The 17,386-nt window shown below is 37.3% G+C and overlaps 2 protein-coding genes across 3 annotated transcripts in view; one reads left to right on the top strand and one right to left on the bottom strand.

Moving 5' to 3' along the window:
• Positions 1 to 72: 72 nt before the first annotated feature.
• Positions 73 to 2,439, bottom strand: LOC107728843 (myosin regulatory light chain 2B, cardiac muscle isoform-like). Its single transcript, XM_016539121.1, has 7 exons — positions 2,346 to 2,439; positions 1,788 to 1,874; positions 1,621 to 1,696; positions 914 to 1,018; positions 593 to 671; positions 430 to 478; positions 73 to 285 (listed from the first exon to the last, which is right to left on the bottom strand). The coding sequence occupies exons 1-7, from the start codon at positions 2,346 to 2,348 to the stop codon at positions 181 to 183; spliced, it is 504 nt and encodes a 167-aa protein (XP_016394607.1). The 5' UTR covers positions 2,349 to 2,439; the 3' UTR covers positions 73 to 180.
• The window catches only part of LOC107728840 (homeobox protein cut-like 1), a 153,033-nt gene continuing 136,751 nt past the window's right edge, over positions 1,105 to 17,386 (top strand). Inside the window, exons 1-2 of one of the 2 annotated variants that reach the window (XM_016539116.1) lie at positions 1,105 to 1,109; positions 8,168 to 8,259. In XM_016539116.1, the coding sequence (XP_016394602.1) occupies positions 8,197 to 8,259 (63 nt within the window). In that variant the 5' untranslated portion in view covers positions 1,105 to 1,109; positions 8,168 to 8,196. Of the gene's footprint in view, positions 1,110 to 7,169; positions 8,260 to 17,386 lie in introns of those variants that run through there. The other variant, XM_016539117.1, reaches the window with a different exon arrangement.

Here is a 17,386-nt window from a genome sequence, read left to right as displayed (position 1 = left end):
TTATTTATTTAAAAATCTATTATTATCTGAGCAAGTTAAAACAGTTTATTGCAATAACAACTGTAACTAGACTTGATTTTTTTTATCTCTTTATTGACAAAAGGCGGGAACAGAGCTTAAGGAGAAGACAACACACAAATGGACATGAACAAACATGGAGAAACATGGGAAATGTAGTTTTTACTCCTGTTCCTTATCCTCTCCATGGGTGATGACGTAGCACAGGTTTTTGTAGTCCAGGTTGCCAGCCACATCCAAGGGGAAATTTGTGAACATCTGGTTTACCTAGGTAAATGTTGAAAAATCATGATTAAAATCCATTGAACAATTGTTATATATTTTGATATCAAATAGTACAGTTTAATGATTTTAAATTATTTATTTTAAAATTAAATATTAGATTTAAATTTTGAACTGACACTGTAGTACCTCAGCCTCTGTAAATTTGTCTGCCTGGGACATAAGGTGATATTTAATCCTGTGAGGAGAAACAAAAGAAATATATTAAATGCTGTGCATTTCAATGAGACTGTTTCCAGTCAAAAGTCGCTGATGTGCTGAAACGTTTTTACATTTGCATAAATCTACTTACTCTTCTCCTTTAAGGATTCCTGTGGCCTCTGGGTCGAAGATCTTAAAGGCATTGAGAATAGTCTCTTCGGGGTCTGTACCTGTCAGTCACAGAAAGGTAACAGATTATTGATTAGTCTGTAATTATATACTCTAATACATGTTAATTAACAAATATATAAGTCATTTCTGGGGGACGTTGCATTCAAAATCCAAGCTACTGATGCTGAACTATATGATCCATATATCAGTATGCAGTGTGCCTGATATCTGCTGGGTTCTGCAGCTGTTTGCACCTCGTTAGCTTGATTATCATTTCAATTCTGATAAATCTGATCCTTGCCTTTGAGCTTCTCTCCAAACATGGTGAGGAAGACGGTGAAGTTAATAGGGCCGGAGGCTTCCTTTAGCATTTCATCAAGCTCATCATTGCCAACGTTGAGACGTCCTGCCAAACATACACATACAGAGATATACATTAATACAGAGCGCCACTTCCTCTGATAGTCCAAATGGAGTGAGAGTGAACTGGAATGCTCGTAGATGCTCAATGCAATTAAATAGTTATGATACCAGATTACGAGGCCACACTGAAAGTCAGTTTTCATATTATATATAAAACCTTTATATTTAAACCTGAAAATAAAAGGGAGGTTTTAGGATTTTGAAAATAAAAATAAAATAAATAAATAAATAAAATTTTAAACCTTTTCTAAAATTGTTACGTTTATATATTTAAAAAAAAGAAAATAAAAAAGCAAAATAAAGCATTTTTACTAGTGGTCTCAGATTTTTGGACCCTGCTATATATGCATTTATCAAACCTTTAATAGCATGATGACATTTGCATCTAAATCTGTGACAAACATAGTGTTGTAATCGCATTTAGGATTCACAGCATTCAGTAGGGGTCTAAAGAGAGGCCACTGCAATCCTTAAAACAATACTCTTGTTAGTTCAATAGGATAAACGCCTTTAAGTAACTGAGACCTAGCTTCAGAGTCTCCAGTATTTACACTGTATATAGTCATTCAGTGAGGCTTCACTCACCCAAAGCAGCAAATGTGTCCCTCAGGTCGTTTTTGTCAATAAAGCCATCTCTATTCTGGTCCATGATGGTGAAAGCCTGGAGGAGCATTCAGATTTGCAGATGTAAGTACCTAAAAATATGCTAGAATAAAATGTTTAGGTATAAGTGAATCCTAGAAATGACAAACCTCTTTGAACTCCTGGATCTGTGACTGCTCAAACATGCTAAACACGTTGGAGCTGGCAGCTTCCTTCTTCTTGGCCTTCTTTGGTGCCTGGAAATCAAGCAAAAGTGGTTTAGATGATTTTCTTTCCAGCCTTATGCTTTTTAAATGCAATTTTGAAGCACATAAAACTCTAAAATTAATGCAGAAATTACATGGCCCTCTAAGACGTTTGTGCCATTTTAACCACTCTATGGCACAAAATGGAAGTTGAGAACTCTCAAATAGTGGCCCGATTCAAGTACATCACAAATTTAGTTGCATTTAGTTAACACAAAATGGAACAGACAATGATATTCACTCAGTGAAAACCTTACTAAAATTAAAACAAAGTTGCTCTCATCACAAAGATCAAGGTACATGGAAGCAAAACTAATTTTAAAGATGCAAATATATAAATCCATCCATAGATGTACTTTTTAACATAAAATAATACATTCTCTCAGTCTGAAGAACAACACCGCTCACTTGCACCAGCATTTCCATGTTAAAGAGTCCAAAAGCAAAGAGATGCAGGCCTACCATTGTGAAGAGCTTCTCTTTACTCTGTTCTTGGTCTCAAAAGCCTGAGGGACACTCAGACATCGTTGGTTTCCAGCTATATACTGGCACAATTGGCTTGACGGCCCACCTGTTCTATGTTTAGACAAAGGAGGAGGAACAATACAAGAATACTTGCCATATAGAGAATCACCCAGCCCTTGCACCCCCCAGTTATTGGTACAGACAGATGCTAGGTGATGTGATCAGAGTTTGTGGGCTTTGCTATCTTGGGATCATTTGGAGCGTCCTAACCCCTTAAGACTCATCTACACGTCTAATGTGTCGTTTAAAGACGGTGTGAAGCCGGCTAGTTTCTCACATCAGTGCGTTTGGTCAGATGTTGATGTTATGTCTCCGCTACATGGATTACTTTAATGATTTGATGCCCTTGTTACATTGGTGGTCAGTAGAGACACTTTTGACCAGCTTACAAGACTGATTTTCACAGCCAGGAGGCGTAGAGAGCAGACAAGGCTTAGGACCACAATCTAACAAGGCTCCATCCAGTGCAAAAAGTTTCAGACATTCTGGATGGATGCTAAAACTAGTGTAACAGATAACAGAAATGTAATATATAATATATATGATATATTGCCCTGTATCAAGAATGATATTGCTATAGGCTATAGGTTACCTATAAGGTAATATATAATTTTCACATACATACATTCTCTGGGTAGATGAAGATAGTTAACATATAAAATCCTCATAGTCAAATTTGTAATGTTAATAATATTTCTATGATAATTTTTATATAGTATTATGTGTACCAATCATAAATGTCAACAATATATGCTTTTATTTATATATACAACTTTATTAAAACAACATATATGCAAAAAAAAAAAAAATTCTGTATGTTTATATATACCCTTTCTGTAATATACATAACCAGTGTTGGGCAAGTTACTTCCAAAATGTAATACATTATATATTACTAGTTACTGTCTTTTGAAAGTAATTAGTTACATTACAATATTACTGTCTCTGAATTGTAATGCATTACACTACTTTTGAGTTACTTTTGAGTGTAACTTGCGTTACTGAGATTGTAACGAGTAATAATATTACCCAAATTTGATTAGTAATGCGTTATATTACTGCGTTACAGCAAAAAGTAATATACTACTGTAATATTATTACTTTTGTAATGCGTTACTCCCAACACTGACATAACATACATAAACATACATATTTGCATGGGATACATAATGAAATTGCAATTTTTAATAGGTTTCATGTATGTAATTTATAATTTTTTTGTGTTTCATTTTGGACAGTTTGCATGGGTGAGACTGGGGCTAGTTGTCACACTCCGATTAATATTTGTTGTATTTAAAAAAAATAGCTACATCAAAATGTTGCTATATATGTATATATAAAAAAATTTTTTTTTTTAATTATTCAACCATTATTGCCCAGGAATAAAGATACAGTCCATTAAACACATGCTGACCTTTCGTGACAACATGCCCCAGTGGTGGAGTAATATATTGTCACACTATATAGTAAGCTGTCACAATGAGAAACTGCTGTTACATGGCTAATTGATTATTGCATCATTACAATGACATATTTTCATTTAATATTTAATTGCAATGAAAATACATGTGTATGCAAGCAACACCAAAACATATGTGAGGCTGGACTTCTCTCTCAAAACCTTTATTTATGAAGAAGGTTGTGAATTCTAATTGATTGATCTGTATGTACAGGGCAAAATGATTGCACATTATTGGAACATACACATATGGAACTCGTCCATTTGAATGCAGTCGTCTTAACATGTGAGCGCAGTCAAGCCCTTGGCTTTAATTTGCCATGCAACTCTTATGAACAAATTGTTTCTACTTTGTCTCCCATTATCTGTTGCGAACAATCGGACTGAACAAAAGCCATTCTCAGCACTACAAATATAGCCAGTCAACCCATGCTTGCCAGATTTAAATGTGCTCTTACAAACAGCCAAGTAATGTGCCGTCAGACTGCCGTAAATAATCTGTCTAGCTATCCGGCATGGCAGCAGGCTGTGTAAAGCTTGTTTTAGCAGTGTCCTCGCAGACAACTGAACGAACACTGGCCAAAAGAGCTGTGGAGAAGAACTGCACCATGGGATGTTTGGAATGTCGCTGTGATCTCCTGCTTGGCATTGTGCATGTGTGTGTGTGTGTGTGTGTGTGTGGTCACGACAGGGAGCGTGCCCATGTTAGGTGTGTGACTGGCAGGTGGGGGGCGAGAAAGAGTCAAGGTCTGCTTATGTGTGCTAGCAATAACACAACTGATGGGGAGCCTGGCGGGGAAGTGTCAGCTTCCTACAGCTGCTTCTTACTGTCAATCACATTAGACATATGGTTCCATCACACCTCGACAGGCATGTAAATGCATGCTGCTTAATATGACAACACAGAGATGATGATACACTGCCATCGATCTCTTTATTTTTAGTCATATTTGATGTTTCTCTCACTGTTCTTTATGGTAAAGTGAGGTAATTGGGCCACGTTTTGATCTCTCTGGTAAAATGTTTATGGACATTGTGATTTTTATCATTTTTAATGTCTATATTTGTGATTTTTTAAAATCATTTTTTAATGTCTATATAGTTTATTAATTAAGTTTTAGCTTTCAGTTTTAATCAATTTAGTTTTAATTATTTTAGTACTTTAACTTAAACTAAACAACAACTAGCTGAAATATGTAATATACGTAATTAAATACATAATTATCATAATTATATATATTTTTTATAACAGTGCAGTTCTATTTGTGTACAGTGTAGTTTTATTTGTTTATTTTTACTTCTTTTTTTGCAGCAAATTTTTATATATTGTTAAGTAATAATATAGATAATATGAAATCAAAAATATACATAATATATGTGTATAGTTTATATTTAGTTTGAAGTATCTGTCTTAAAAATATAACAGTATTCAGTTGTAGTTTGTTTGCCTGCAGATGGAGCAGTTTACCCAGTTGTACGAGTTTTTATAATCTTCCACTACAAAATATATTACCTGCACAACTATAGTTCGAACTTCATAGACTTACATATTACACAATACGCAAGCAATTTACATTTCAAATGTTGTATTTGTGGTAATGATTTATTGTTTATGACTAAATATCAGACACCTGTCCACTGCTCAGGTGTGCATGTGGAAACAGTCATGTACACACATCACCAGAACAATGCCCTCCTCACATCTCTGCTTGTCTCTTCATTATGTTCATTTGCCATGTCTTTGCATCTCCATAATTAAAATCTAATCCTGCATGCCGACTTTTTAAACGAGGACTAGCCTCAAGAGGAGGCTTATTTGATTAAAAAAGGGGAAGGGTAGAGGAGGGAGTCCTCCACAGCTCGGCAGGCAGGAGAGATAGCTCTTAATTGTGCTCCCATGAGGTGTGTGCACGCCTGGGTGGAGAGAGGGGGGGCTGGGTGCTCAGAGGCTCCAGTGGGCCTGAAAAAACAAACCGCCAGTGGGACCGGCTCTCCTGCGCAGCTCCCCTGCTGTCTCAGTGAGGGGAACCGAGGGGAGGAGCACTTATGAGGAGCCATGGGACTCTCCCAGCTTCCAATTCTCACTCCACCCTGCGGGGTCTGAACTGAACCCCCCATCCTCTCTCTTTAAGTGTCTGTGTGCGGTGGTGAGGGTGAGAATCAGGGCTGCTCTACAGATGAACCAAACTCATGGAACTGGTGACTCAGGAATCTGGTGGTATAAATTAAGGTTAAAATGATCATTGTTGACTTTCTTACATAAATTCTGGTGTACTTATACATACTCTTTTTTTTTTGCATGGTACCACAAAATGTTTTTAGATTAAAAAAAAAAAAAAAAAAATTGTTTTAATCTCTTTTTCTAATAAGATTAGATATATGTTTTTCTATTATTGTATTTAACTGTATTGTTGTTCTTTTCTTTTGTATTTTTGTACTATATTGTATAGTACAGCACTTTGGTACATTCTGCGGTTTTCTTATTTAACGCAATTCTTATTTAAATGTTGTTTTACTGTTTAAGCACATGTTAGATGCTAACTGTATTTTATTTGTTGTGGACTTTGCACGATGACAATAAAGTTGAATTACAATCAAAGTGGTCAAAGTGACAACCTGTATTGAAATTGAGTTGAAAGCTTATAAAAGCAAGTAGAAATGACCAATATTATTATTGTGACAAGTAAATGGATGGGAAAATTGATGGTTTCTATACATTGTTTCCACCATTTTTGACAGTGTATTAAGCGTATTACCTTTAAACGATAAAAGAGCAAAATAATCACTACAGAATATTAACTTTGGACGAACACACATACACACACATATGAGAAAGAGTTAAAGAACATCTAATATTAATATTTTATTATATATGTGTTTGTGTGCACAGTTCACACACACACACACACAATGCAAAAATAATCATATTTAGTTTTACTAAATAAGTAATGTATTTTGAAATTAGCATAATCAGTTTCATGTTTTAACATCACTAATTGTATGTATGTATGTATGCATGCATGTATATATATATATATATATAAATAATTATTTAATATATATTAAATTATATTAACCTATTAAATTATTTTAGAATTGTAATTCTAATTTTTTTAATTGTGTGTGTGTGTGTGTGTGTACTTTTAAAATAATTGCAATTCTAAAATAATTTAATAGTATAATCACTAGCTAAGTAGTATTTAATTTTTTACCACTAATTTTATAATAATAATAATATTAATAATTTTACTTAATAAATTATGTATTTATGTAATCATCGTAATCACTGTCCAGCAATTAACACTGTTGGCTAAACAATGATTTGTTATCATCATTAATTGTGACAATTAATACGATTACTTTGGATCATCACCATGTATCATAAACAATGAGGTGAGACGATACTACACACATCCAATAGAGGTCGCTGCTCTCCAAGTTCAAGTTCCAAAGCAGTATTTACAATTCATCAGGAATCGACCGGACAAGGGTTTACGTTATAACATCAAATCATCTAATGCCACCATCTTAAACACCGTCCATAACCATTTAAAATGCATATCGCTTCATGCAGTATTTATATGGAGAACGGTTAGATTGTGTTTCATTTTATTTAAGCTATCGATCTCCGTATCCACGTTCTTCACGCAAGAATGCCCATAAAATCAATATAATATATGTATTGGTTTTTGAGTACAAACAGAGGGTAGCTGGACATGTAGACGACCAACAGCAAAAACATTATAAGACAACTGCGTACACGCAAGAACATACGATATATTTTCAATAGGATTAAAAATAAAAACAAATCAGAAATCAATATATCGGGTGTACGATCACAACAACAGGCCAGAAGGTTCTTCATCTGACCATGAGAAACCTAAAACCACTCAAGCGGCGCGTTGCTCGCATGATCGCGTCAGATCTGATCAGCGTCTCGTAATATCTATCTATAGTGATAATAAAAAAATCAATAACCGTATAAACTCTCTTCTTTTAACGGATGAAAACGTATCCAGCATCCCCCTCCCGCTCCTGCACCACGGGGAGCTCGACTCAACGCGGAAACTCCATCCCGCGTTTTCTGCCTTTTATTGAGGACGCTCTCAATAATTGTTTTCAGTAGTCCTTCCTATTCAATATCGCAGGTCGGCGTTCGTTCGATAACTCCGTTCCTCGCGCGCCCGCGCCGTTCGATCTGCTCCGCTCCGTGTTTTGCGCGCGCTCCCCCGCCTCTCACTCTCTCGCTCGCGCTCTCTCTCTCGCTGAACTCCAGCCCCTCTCGCGCTCTCTCTATCAGCCTTTCATTCCGTCTCAATATGTCTCAAGATGGCGGCCAATGCGGGATCGATGTTTCAATATTGGAAACGCTTTGATTTGCAGCAGCTCCAGGTCAGCTTCCTTTCGCTTTGTACTCGCGGTGTGTACCGGTGAGCCAGTCCCGAGGAGCGTCGCGCTGAGAGGCCGGCGCGTTGCTCTCGCGTCGGCTCTTTCGCCGGGTTCGGTGCCCATTGATTAAAGCGGCTCTCGCGCTGATCGGAAATTGATCCTCTTTGTTCAATTCCCATCGATCAACCATCACGGTCAAGGTGGATGCGGCCACTTTGGCAACGGGAGCCCTTAGGTTTCCCGATTCTTTCCCGCTCCTTTCCATCTCCGGGATGTTTTGGGAATAGTTTTTGCCGAAGAGATTTAGATAGTATGTTTGTTGAAATAATTTTGTGTTTAGAAGTGTGTCGCGCTACACGGGTGGCGCTGTGCTGGACCGAGACGTTATTGCTTAGTAACGAGAGAGGACTTAGACTGCCTTCCTTTTTAGATTTCACCTCGTTTATTGTTTACTAGCACTTTTTATGTGACTTTAGAAGTTTATGAAGTTAGCAAACGCAAAGTTCAGCTTAGTAGGTAAGTTTAAAGTGAAGACGGAATTGGCTGCTAAACCTGAGCCAGACAGGAACAATTAAACACAAAACAATAAACAAACACGAACAGATGAACGTTTTTTTTGTGTGGAAAATATAGATATAAGACTCTAGAAAAGACGGTTTATTTCGTTATTCAGTTACAGAGCCTGACTAAATGGCTCATTACAACAAATTAATGCCATTTCACTCTTGTCTTGTTTTTTTCTTCACATATATAACGTTAACTTGTGTTTAAATCGTTCTACAGAAATATGGATCAAATGAGCGTTTAAACGCAGGTGGGAACGTAAAGATTCTGTTTGCTCTGCAGTTGTTTTGGTTTAATGTTGTGGTATTAGTTTTTAAAATTGATTAGTTGTCAAAGTCAGAAATCTTTAGTTATTTGTAGTGTTCTTGTTGTAGGAGTATGAAGTGCATTTGTCGCGTTTGGTTAGGCTTAAACAACAGACCCATGATTATATAAATTATTGATTACGAGTTTATGTATTTATGAACTGAGGTCGCAAAGCTTAGCAAAAAAAAAAAAATCGCTGACCTATTTTCCGAACGAACTTTAAATTTCCTCTTACCAGTAACCATTTATAAATCTTCATAAGCATTCCGAGTCATTTAAAAATCGATATCATTCGATAATAACATGAAAACGAGCTTTTTAGATCGATTAGGTTTTCTACGTTAAAAGTATAGAAGATTTTTCATATTTTTAATAAATAACGTTCATGTTAAAATATTTTTTTGTCAAAGATGCTAATATAAACGTAAATTAAAGCAAAATGTAGAATACTATATATGTGCATGTGTTGCGGTATGCTTTGAGATGCTATTCAGCTTTTGTGTATCATTAATCTGTAATAGTCAAAACATTGCCAGACTCGTTGCATGTCAGATGTTTTGCTGTTTGATTATGTTGTGTTCTAGGAAAATCGTTTATTCAATTAGGGTTCAGACATATAGTGTTGAACATAAAAGGACCACACACACAGCTGGGCATATTCTGATGTGGTGACTAAATTTTCAATGCTCTCCCTCGCTCCCTCCTCTCTCTCTCTCTCTCTCTCTCTCTCTCTATCTATCTGTCTCCCAGGCTGATAAGAACTGGCATCAGCTAGTTCAGGCTTTGATGATGTCATGGACGCTCTTTATCAACTTGTTTTCTCTCTTGCTACTTTTGTGTCTTTTCTATTCAAATCTTATTTTTCAGAATGTTTTAAATGAGTTCATTTCTTGTTTTGTTCTGATTAACTTCACTGCTTAATTGATGCCTCGATGTGAATCAGATGTCTCATATTACCCTGCAAAAACCACACCAGACAGTGGAATAAAGTCATCTTAATTATAATTTCCCTGTGACTCCAAACAGACCTTTTCGTCTCAAATATCCCCAGCTTTTTGTTTGCCAGTGTCACCTGCCTCCTCCTGTCACCACGTGGCTCTGAGGTCTGCGAATGCAGGTGAGGTGTAGGTGTACCTCACTTGGTGTGTGGTCCCGAGTTTTCGTGCGTCAATGTGGAGAGATTAGCGATTGACGCAGGCAGTTCTGCCACCATCAAGATGTGAGCAGAGTCTCTTGTCTGGACCTGTGTTGGGCCCCTGTGATGCCTTTAAAATGTGTTTGATATCTTTAATGAGGGGCACATGGGCAGGCTGTGGTACACTGTGTACCTAAACACCATATAAGCATAATCTGTTGCGTTTTCGGTTTCTCTGTGTGGTTACTGTATGAATGGTGCTGCTATATCTTTGAGATCTTCTACTGTACGCCTGTGAAGAGTTTTAGCAGATTAGGCTGCCAGACGTTATACTCATAGTTGGATGTGCCATCATCCACTTTTCTTACTCTAATAGATAATTAACAGATAACTTGTAATCTTGGTTAATAATTTATTGGACGAGAACAGGGATGATGCATGATATTTGCATTTGAATATTTTTAAGGAGATTCATCACTTGCAGATGGAGTGTTTTCATTAAACATCACTTAATGAATCGAGCACGGAGCACCTGTATTTTGACTGTTTTAATAATAACTGTCTGACTGACAGGGATGCCCGAAGCACAACGGCGCTACATGTCGGCGCACTGCCTTTGACTGTTTTTGATTTGCACTTTGAGGGAACCAAAAACATTTGGTCTGAATTTGACCGAAATTTTACAAAAATAAAAATAAAAACGCTTTTGTGAAAATTAGTAGCTTTTTCAGATTCATAAAGAATATAGTGAAGCACTTAAATTGACTCTTGTATTTTTATTATTTCACAGTTTAGATCGATAATAAATTATGCAACAAAAAACAATTTTTGGATATGTAATAACACATCATTTAAGGAACAATTATCAAGCTGACATGAAAGATGAATAGAACAACAGCGTCTCTGTGGAGCCCACCCCACACATTCACACAGACTCAGATCCTGACCACTTCAAAACCAAGCCAACTATATATGAGGCCCCAAAACAACACACACATTTGCATGTGGTCTCTCCAAATTTAGCCTCAAAGTAAAGCACTTCAATTGACTCTTGTATTTGTCTAATTTCACAGTTTAGACTGATAATAAATTCTGCGAGGCCCTTTGATTTTTTTATTTTTATTTTTAAGATTTTATTTTGGAAATAACGACTTTATTCAACAATTTGTCTCCTCTGTGTCTCTCCGCATCACCGTAGCGCCATTTTGGAGATTATGCGCCTTGTGTCGCGGCTGACACAGAAGAGCGTACGCTGCTTGCGTTCAGCGCATAATCTCCAAAATGGCGCTATGGTGATGCTTTATTTTTAAATAAAAATAATTTTCGTTATAGATTCGTTATTTTTGTTTTCTTCGCATACAAAAAGTATTCTCGTCGCTTCATAACGTTGCGGTTGAACCACTGATGGCAGATGGACTATTCTGACGATGTCTTAAATACTTTTCTGGACCTTGACAGTGTAATTTACTTGGCAGTGAATGGGACAGTCACAAGCCTCCCGGTTTTCATCCAAAATATCTTAAATTGTGTTCCGAAGACGAACGAAGCTTTTACGGGTTTGGAACGACATGGGGGTAAATGATTAATGACAAAATTTTCATTTTGGGGTGGAGTATCCCTTTAAGTAGCATGCATATTACTAACATGTTGGCTGTTTATTAGTACTTATAAAGCATTTATTAATGCCTTATTTAGCATGACTGTGTTTTAGATCTCTTAATCTTACCCCATACCTAAACTTAACAGCTACCTTACTAAATATTAATAAACCGCAAATTGGGAGTTTATTGAGGCAAAAGTCATAGTTAATAGTGAGAACTGGACCTTAAATAAAGTGTGACCATTATTTGCTCTATATTTGAGGAAATTGTACAGTAAAAGAAAAAAATTGTGATTTGTGTACATTAATAGCCTTTTCATATTTGTAAAAACATGAAGAATGTTAGATATGCAGCATAAAGTCCATCTGTGGTGGTTTTACTTTACCGTTTCCTTTGCTGCTTGTGACAGGAAAGTAATTTGTCCGAATTATACAGAATTTTTTTTTTTTTGTGAATTGTATACATTAATAGCATTTTCATCTTTGGAAAGGCATTAACACTATAATAAAGCAGTTCAGTTGACCGTTAATAAATTTTGCGAGGCCCTTTGAGTGTCTTAATATGCACTTTTGAGAAAACATTTTCATATATATTATTTGGTCTAAATTTGACCGAATTGTACAGAAAAAAAAACTTTTTGTGTGAATCGTGTGCACTAATAGCCTTTTCATATTTGTAAAGACATGACAAATATTACATATATAAGATCCAACTGTAGTGGTTTCTCAGTACAATTTCCTTTCCTGTGTGTGACAGGAGATTTAGTCTGTTGCCTTGCTTTGGTTATTAAAAAGTAGCGGTGCTTGTCGCTGAAAAGAATAGGTTAGCAGCACTTTCAGATCTGGTACTTGAGCACCTTTGTTCTACTACCAGTTCAACCCAGACGTCGATAATCCCACAGTATTTGAATTACCTGTTCTGGGAGGTGCTAAGATCTAAAATAAGTGTTTTTTTTCTCTGTGTAGTTGTCTGCCATCTCATGTGATCAGGCCGGCAATGGTGGCCTGAGTATAGCTCCTTTAAAGGGGGACTCGGTTCTTGTGTGCTAAATACTTGATGATGATGTATTTTTATTCGGTCTGAAGAGGGAATCAAACCGTTCCTAAGGCAGTTCACCAGCCCCTGATGTATTTTAGCTTGTGTATATGATAAAGCTGTGTGTGCTTAAATATATATTTATAGATGCGTGCTTAGATGTTTTTTTACTGGAATATGTAATATGAAGAGACTAAATAGTTAATGAAGTGTTTTAAGTGAGTGCTTTTTATAGGCTGACCCCTCTTTCCTTTGCTGATCTGCTGTACTCGGTTGCTGGAGATAAAGATGGCAGGAAGAATTCAGTGGCCATGGGAATCGGGGGGGGAGGCCATGTGCCAGCACACTCTTTTTTCTCTCTCTGTCTTTCTCTCGGTCACCCTCTCTCAGACGCTCATACACACGGTCATTACCTCACTGACTGCCCCGTTTTGCTGTGTCTGAGGGCTGGGGTTTCACAGGGGGGCCCGCTCCCCTCCCGCCCCACACAGGGAAGCCAGAACTCTGACGCCACCAGCATAATTAGCCGTCCATTTCAAATAGAGCCCGAGTTGGAGGAGGGGATGAGAGCACTCGCCCCTCCCACCCCTTCTCTCTTCCTCTCTTTTTCTCTCTTTCTCACTTCCTTTCGTTCATACTTTATGGTGTGTTTGGTCTGCGTGCCCCGTGCGCTCTGGAAATTCTTCCAGTTTGAAGGAATTTAACGCCTCTGATTTGTTTTTCAGCAGCTGAATTGAGAAAAAGAGCAAATTGCAAAAGAAAACTAAAGTTTAATGGCACTATAATGGTCTTTTTCTGTATTCAACTTTTTAAAAAGTCATTTTTAAGTCATGCAAATCTAATAGACCCTTTAAACTTTCTTGATGAATGTTTCTTGTTTTATTGTGACTGATTTATCTGTGCATTTTATTTCAAATTAAGAAAGTTAGTTTTTTTAAACTTACATTAAAATGTGGTAAATTAGCTCCCTTTGAAATTACTTTACTTTGTTGCTGACATCACCAAGGCCACACTGTCTATTTGATAATGTAACTAATAGTCAAACAGTCTTGTTTTAGTTGACTGACACTGAGTGTAGCTTTTGATATTTAAAGCCATTTTATTCTATCAATTCCTCATTGATAAAAAGTTCTATCCTAATTTTTTTTTTGCTCAGTATTGTTTCATTTGGAAATGTCAAATTGCAAAAGTAAAATTGGTTGAAATGGCAGTTAATGCTGACTTGTACAACTTTACGATCATAAATTGTAAAATGAAAATTACAGAATGAAATGTTTAAAATTGTTAGAAAATTTCAGTTGCTTGTTTTTTAAATAAAGGTCTGGAATATTGTTTCCTGGTGGTCGTTCAAAAACTACTTAAAGCCCTGAACAGGAGAAAATGGACTGCTGAATAATATTTATGTAAAATAGTGTTATAACAATGCGTCAGGTTATTACTGTGATAGACTGTGGAAAAAGGTTAGAACAGCGTTTTATTTGCTTCTGTTCAGAAACATCTGGAAAGAGTTTGAGGGAAGTAGTTCTGAATTAAGAGCCATGGGAAAGAGATCTGCTCCGATTGCCCTCTTTCCTGAGCGAAGGAAAGAGAGAGAGAGAGATAAAGGGAAGTTTAGTCCAAATGGTCTTTTTGTATGTTGTCACTTAAAACAGATTTTATACTTAAGAATCATTACGACTGTCATCTTGTTCCATGTTATCTGTTCCATGTCATTTGGATTTATCGGTTTTAATGGCTACATTAAACAAAATTTACAGTGCTTTCATGCAGGTTGTACGTTTAGATTCTGTCATAAACAACCATTTTAAACCTAGCTGGATCACGCTAACATTTGTTATGATTACCCCATCGTTGAACGTTTCGCACTGCAACCCGATCCATTGTTTTCAGACAAGATTCACCAACTCTGTGATGAGAAGAGCATGTTTTTATTTCCAGTCTTTGCTGCCATTTTGAGGCTCGGCCGCGCCACCCTAATTCGCCGCAGATATGTTTAAAAAATCACAACCGCGGAGATCAAAGGCCTTGACAAAGCCTGCGACTTTACTGTGCATAAAACTAATGAGGTGCATCTTCCTGTGTCTGATGCTTTTTCATCTCGTCGTTTGTCTGCTGTTGTCGCCGGTGGTCAATATGTGGTTTATAGCAACCCTCGGTTTATTCTAATTTGAATTTATCTGCAAATTTCTGCGAAAAACAGTGGACAAAGGGGGAAACTTTGTGAGCCATGAAGCTCTGTTTTCTAAAGTTAACATGTAATCAAAATTTTGAAAATAAAGTTGTTCCTGGTTTTAATTTGAATTATTCATTTGTGTATGTTAAAATGTTTGTCTTCATAGTACAAAAATTAACTAATAGTCTGAAACGACTTTTAAACTGACGTATTTTCATCAACTTTGCTTGTTTCAGTCAAAATCTATTGAATTATAACCCTTTTATAGATGATTTGAATATTCCATCACCCTCAGAAATGTGTCACATTACAGACAAACAAATGTTTGTGAACACTTATTAATGTTGGATTCAATCACAAATTATTGGTGCTAGTGCTTAACGAGCCTCTTAAAATCAACATGAAATCAAAATGGACTGTATTTACTTTCTAAATATATGTTCCAGTTCTTATTAAGTTTTATGTACAAAATAATAATGTTTGTCTTTCTGGTGTTTATTCATAAGTAAGTTGCTCCATCTCCAAACTGACGCCACTGAACTCATTTTTCTCGTCCTAACATTTTGTTCTCCTTAAATTGTAACTAAAATAGTTTGCGAAAACTGTTTCTTGTTGACTTCAACCACAAATTATTGGTGAAACTAGCTAGTGCTAATGTTAAACTGCTAGTAATCGGTGACTCCACTTAAAAATGAAATGAAAATGGACTATTTACTTTCCAAAAACAAAGTTTTACGTTGCCGTTTTACGTTGACTTCTCCTGTGTGTGTGATTGGTGAAACTAGCTAGCAGTGAAGCCAAACCGCTATTTATCTTAACACAAAATGACTTGTCATGATGTTGTATTCGGTCCAAACAGCAGGCAGACGCCATCCCTCGCTCGATAATTTACTGGGCGAGATTTTGTTTGAAAAATAGAGATTGTATTTGCTCTTTAAATATCAGAGTATTGATCGCACGTGGCGGCAGCGGGCGAAGACTCGCAGTCGGAACTGTTAATGTGTGGGAGACTCGAGAGGCTGGAATCTCACTCACATGCCATGTTTGATAAAAGCCCAGCTCTTAGAGGGCTATGAACAGTCCATTTCAGCTGAGGCGAGGAGGAGGCGCGCACCTCTCTTTCTCCCTTTATCTCTCTCACGCTTTCTTACCGCTCGCTGTGAGAGATGATTGAAAAGCCGGAGTTTCCATCAGCGACCGTCAGCTGTAAATGTACTCAGACTGCTGAAACAGCCCTGCGTTGTTGCTGACCGTGGCATGGGCAAGAGGATGTTGCGCCGTATTGCATTGTGTGTAGTGTGCCAGCATAATCAGGTGTGAATAAGTAGGTCAGCTGTGGCCTGTGTTTCGCGTTGCCGGTTGGTATTTCTGACAGCAGCCGAGAGTTTTTTTTTTTTTGTGCAGTCAGTGGTTTGCGGATTGTTGACGTTGAAGACTGTTTGCGGGAAGAGAGGGCATTCGCAGCTTGTGTGTTCAGATGAAGGATGAATCACATTTGTGTTGGGTTACATAAGATGCCAATTCTTTGGGGGGCGACCCGAGCTCTTTATCTTTTTGCACTCCGTGTTTCTGCTTCTTTCATTCGTTTCACATTCAGACTCTCTCTGGTTGGCACGTAGCCTCAGTTTGATTGCCAACTGAGAAAGTGCCATGGCGGTATCAGGATACCTGTCGTAAGGTGACACACTCTTATGTCTGACGGTCTCGCGCGGCGTCTACCTTTGAGTACATTCTGTCGAGAGACATCTGGACTGCTGTTTAACTTAGCTGTCTTGAGCATAAACAGGTGTTTTTGTGACTAAATGAATGGATTAACCAGCAGACCCAGACACAGTTCCACTCTAGACTCCAATGCCAAATTTTTTTTAACCTTGTGCCGTGTGCGTAATCCTAGAGATATAAATAGCCTTCCTCAATAAGAACTGGAAGGAAGGGCACACGCACAGCAACCTTCATATGTTTCATTGTGGTGCATTTGCCTAATTTATATTCAAAGTAACGGTAAAAAAGTAGTCTGTATAGAGTCGCCTTGAGGCCTTGTGGCCTTTTGACTTCTGTGGTTTAGGCATAGGGTTAGGCGGTGTCTACCAAATTGCCATCGGATGATGTCTACAGTGAAACGTTGTGATGGACGATGACATCGGGGGGCGGGGTTAGGGGTGTGCCCGAAGCGTGAATCCGTATGCAGAAAGGCACAGAAAACAAATAACGTGTTCTACGGAGCCACTAAAGGGACATGGTTAGCCGCTTGTTAGCGGTAGACTATTACATTACAGTACATGAAAGTTCACTTACCACATACACAGAGTAAGGAGA

The sequence above is a fragment of the Sinocyclocheilus rhinocerous genome, unplaced genomic scaffold (assembly GCF_001515625.1).
Source record: "Sinocyclocheilus rhinocerous isolate Xijiao unplaced genomic scaffold, SAMN03320098_v1.1 scaffold397, whole genome shotgun sequence".
Lineage (NCBI taxonomy): Eukaryota > Metazoa > Chordata > Actinopteri > Cypriniformes > Cyprinidae > Sinocyclocheilus > Sinocyclocheilus rhinocerous.
This window is presented reverse-complemented; position numbering and strand designations above follow the sequence as displayed.

Coding starts and splice junctions, on each gene's coding strand:
- LOC107728843 (XM_016539121.1), bottom strand. Junction 672..913: donor GTTTGGAGAGAAGCTCAAAG/GCAAGGATCAGA, acceptor TGTGACTGACAG/GTACAGACCCCGAAGAGACT. Junction 479..592: donor GGAATCCTTAAAGGAGAAGA/GTAAGTAGATTT, acceptor TTCTCCTCACAG/GATTAAATATCACCTTATGT.